This window comes from Mesitornis unicolor, unplaced genomic scaffold (assembly GCF_000695765.1).
Source record: "Mesitornis unicolor isolate BGI_N332 unplaced genomic scaffold, ASM69576v1 scaffold359, whole genome shotgun sequence".
Taxonomy (NCBI): domain Eukaryota; kingdom Metazoa; phylum Chordata; class Aves; order Mesitornithiformes; family Mesitornithidae; genus Mesitornis; species Mesitornis unicolor.
This window is the reverse complement of record NW_010209011.1, coordinates 4,978-7,925: the sequence shown is the minus strand read 5'-3', so window position 1 is coordinate 7,925 and position 2,948 is coordinate 4,978. Positions and strand designations below refer to the sequence as shown.

General features: G+C 49.2%; 1 protein-coding gene across 1 annotated transcript in view; it reads left to right on the top strand.

Annotated features, from left to right (window-relative positions):
• The window catches only part of LOC104547127 (receptor-type tyrosine-protein phosphatase epsilon-like), a gene marked incomplete at both ends in the record, with an annotated part of 9,335 nt that overhangs the window by 2,037 nt on the left and 4,350 nt on the right, over positions 1–2,948 (top strand). The window contains 2 exons of the mRNA XM_010192707.1: positions 2,244–2,379; positions 2,724–2,873. Of these exons, the coding sequence (XP_010191009.1) occupies positions 2,244–2,379; positions 2,724–2,873 (286 nt within the window). The remainder of the gene's footprint in view (positions 1–2,243; positions 2,380–2,723; positions 2,874–2,948) is intronic.

Sequence of the window (2,948 nt, the reverse complement as noted above, 5' to 3'; positions counted from 1 at the left end):
GCAGCAGAAGCAGAGACAAAATAAAGGAAAATGGAAAATATCTTAATAAAAACCTGCAGAGACTTGGATGTGGGGGTCCAACAGAAGGCGGTTGTGTGGCAGTGCCGGGGGCCTGCATTAGAAATGCAGAAGGAGAGAGGTGACACTGAGTTTCCGTTGCGGCTCAGGATATGACACTGTTGAATTGTTGGAAAGAGGAAAGGGAAACTCATCGATCGTGAGTAACCGTCCGTTTCGGTGAGCTCATTCTGAGCAAAAACCGCTCGATCCGACTCTTTTGGAAGTTCATTAAAGGCTAAGTTAGCATTTGGGAGTAAGGGATTGCAGATTAAAGTGTGTGGTGGGGATTTCTGCCAGTATTTTTATTTCCAGGAGTTTTCAGAATTGTATTTTTGGGGTGAGCAGAGAGCTACGTTGAGGAAAAGCCGAGTAGTAACCCTAGAGTAGGTTAAGGATGGGTACAATCAGGGAGCTTCCACAGCAAGTGTTAAGCTTGGTGAAATTTCCACCTTTAGCAGGAACAAGCAAGGATTGAATGAGGTGCTGATGTGAAGTGGCTCTGGGACACGGGGAGGGGACAGGGATGTGTAAAGGGTCATATCTGCAAGGGGAGGAGAAGGGAGGAAGCTGAGCGTGGGCCTCGGTGGGTGAAAGCTCACAGGACCGAGAGCCGAAGGACGAGCGCAGACGGGCGATGAGGTGGCTTCCAGGACACGTCAGGAAGGGAAATCTCTGTCAGCTGGAGGGGAACTCATCTGCAGTGGCAGAGGCCAATGAGAAGGAGGGGACGCGAGAGGACGGGCGGCCTTGGCCACCATGGGGTGGAGGAAGCTGCAGTGGCCCCATGGTCAGTGGCCATAGAGGGGCCAAGGGGACCGGCGGGTGGGAGTGGTGGTCAGGACGTGGCTGGGTGAGAAGGGAGCCTGCCAAAGCGATGAGTAAACACAAAGGGATGGGGAGGCAGAAGGTTTTAGTTAGAATTGAGAAGATTTTGGGGCTTGTTCGTTGAGAAGTGTGAAATTTCGTGGTGCTCCACGCATCTCCTCATCTCCGTTGTCCCTATGAAGCTCGGGGGCTTTGGTTTCACGTGGTGTTTGCTGTTAGAAGTGGATGTACACATCACGTAACTCATATTATCCATGCAATAATGTTTTTCTGGTGTTATCTAAAGCCAAATATTTCCTGGCTGGAAAAAAAACTTGTATTTTGGGGCACGCCGGGATGGGAGGAGAGAGTTTGGTCGAGTTTCAGAAGGTGTTTGTGGACTGAACAGTGGTTGCTGTACAAAGTGAGCTACCGGGAGGTTAAAGGAGAGCTGTGAATGCCGAGCACAGGATGCCGTGCCCTTTTCCTCTGACGAGCAGCTGAGAGCCGCTGGAGCGGTGCAGTTTGTGGTGATCGTGCTCCATCTCGTGGCTGTTGAGGGACACGAAAGAGGAAAACCAGTGCTTGGGGATGGCAGGAAGCGTAGAAGTTGTAACGGTTGGCGAGCGACAGCAACTGTGCAGAAAAGTGCTAAAAAATTAAGAAAAAAATACTTAGAATTTCAACTTAGACTGAATTATTATAGCTGGTCAAGCAGATTTTTTTTTCCCCAAAGGTCTTTTCTCGTATAATTTTGATTTCATTGTTTCAAAGCTCTTAAGAGGTGACTTTTTATGGTGAAAATGTACACACCTCTCATTGCTACAATAAAAAATGACATTTTATGTTTCACAGTGGGCATTTCAGCCCATTATAAAAACAGCTCAACTTCTACCCATGCCATTGCTGTAGCATTTCCTGCAGATTTGGTGATTCCTCTCCCTTATGAGGAGCGGCTGAGGGAGCTGGGGCTCTTGAGCTTGGAGCAGAGGAGACTGAGGGGTGCCCTCATTCCTGGGGATCCATTGGGAAAGGGCAGTGTCAGGAGGAAGGAGCCAGGCTCTGCTCTGGGATGGCCAATGCCAGGACAAGGGGCAATGGTCCCAAGCTGGAGCACAGGAGGTTCAAGCTGAAGATGAGGCCAAAGTTTGTGAGTGTGAGGGTTCTGGAGCATGGCCCAGGCTGCCCAGAGAGGTTGTGGAGTGTCCTTGTGTGGAGACACCCAAAGCCCTGGCCGTGTTCCTGTGTGACTGCTCTGGTGATCCTGCTGTGGCAGGGGTTGCACTGGGGGAGCTTTCCAGGTCCCTTCCAACTCCTCCTATTCTGTAATTCTGTGATTCTGTGTGCAATGGAGCTCTTGGTTTTGTTTCCTTCCCAAGCGCCGGCGTGGGCCGCACGGGCACGTTCATCGTGATCGACGCCATCATTGACATGATGCACGCGGAGCAGAAAGTCGATGTCTTCGAGTTCGTCTCACGCATCCGTAACCAGCGGCCGCAGATGGTTCAGACTGACGTAAGTGGGCTTTGGGCAGTTTAAATGTCAAATTTTGGGGGTTAGAGAAGAAAATGCTGCTGTATTTCCACTCTGATACGCATCCCAGTGCGTCCCGTTCTGTTGAAGAAGATAAGGGCACGTTATGGCTGTGTTGGCCACATAAGTCACGTTGTCTTTAGGTATCACATCCAGGTTTCCCCACACGCAGGAATGATGTAAGAGGAAATCTCTATTTTAGCTGAAGGTGCATTTTGATGGTTAGTAGATTGTAGACAAAATGAGAGTGAGGAAAGTTTTACTCATAGTTTTACATCTGTTGCTTACTTATTTACCGGGCTTATCTGCCCCTGTGTCCGTTCCAGATGCAATACTCCTTCATTTATCAAGCCTTACTTGAGTACTACCTCTACGGTGACACGGAGCTGGATGTGTCATCCCTAGAAAAACATCTGCAAACATCCCACAACGCGGCGCCAAACCTCGTCAAAATTGGGCTAGAGGAAGAATTTAAAGTAAGTATGGAAGGCCTTTGCCGTAGGATTTAAAAACATGGAAGAATTTAAGCCAAAAAGATACTTCAGAAGCAG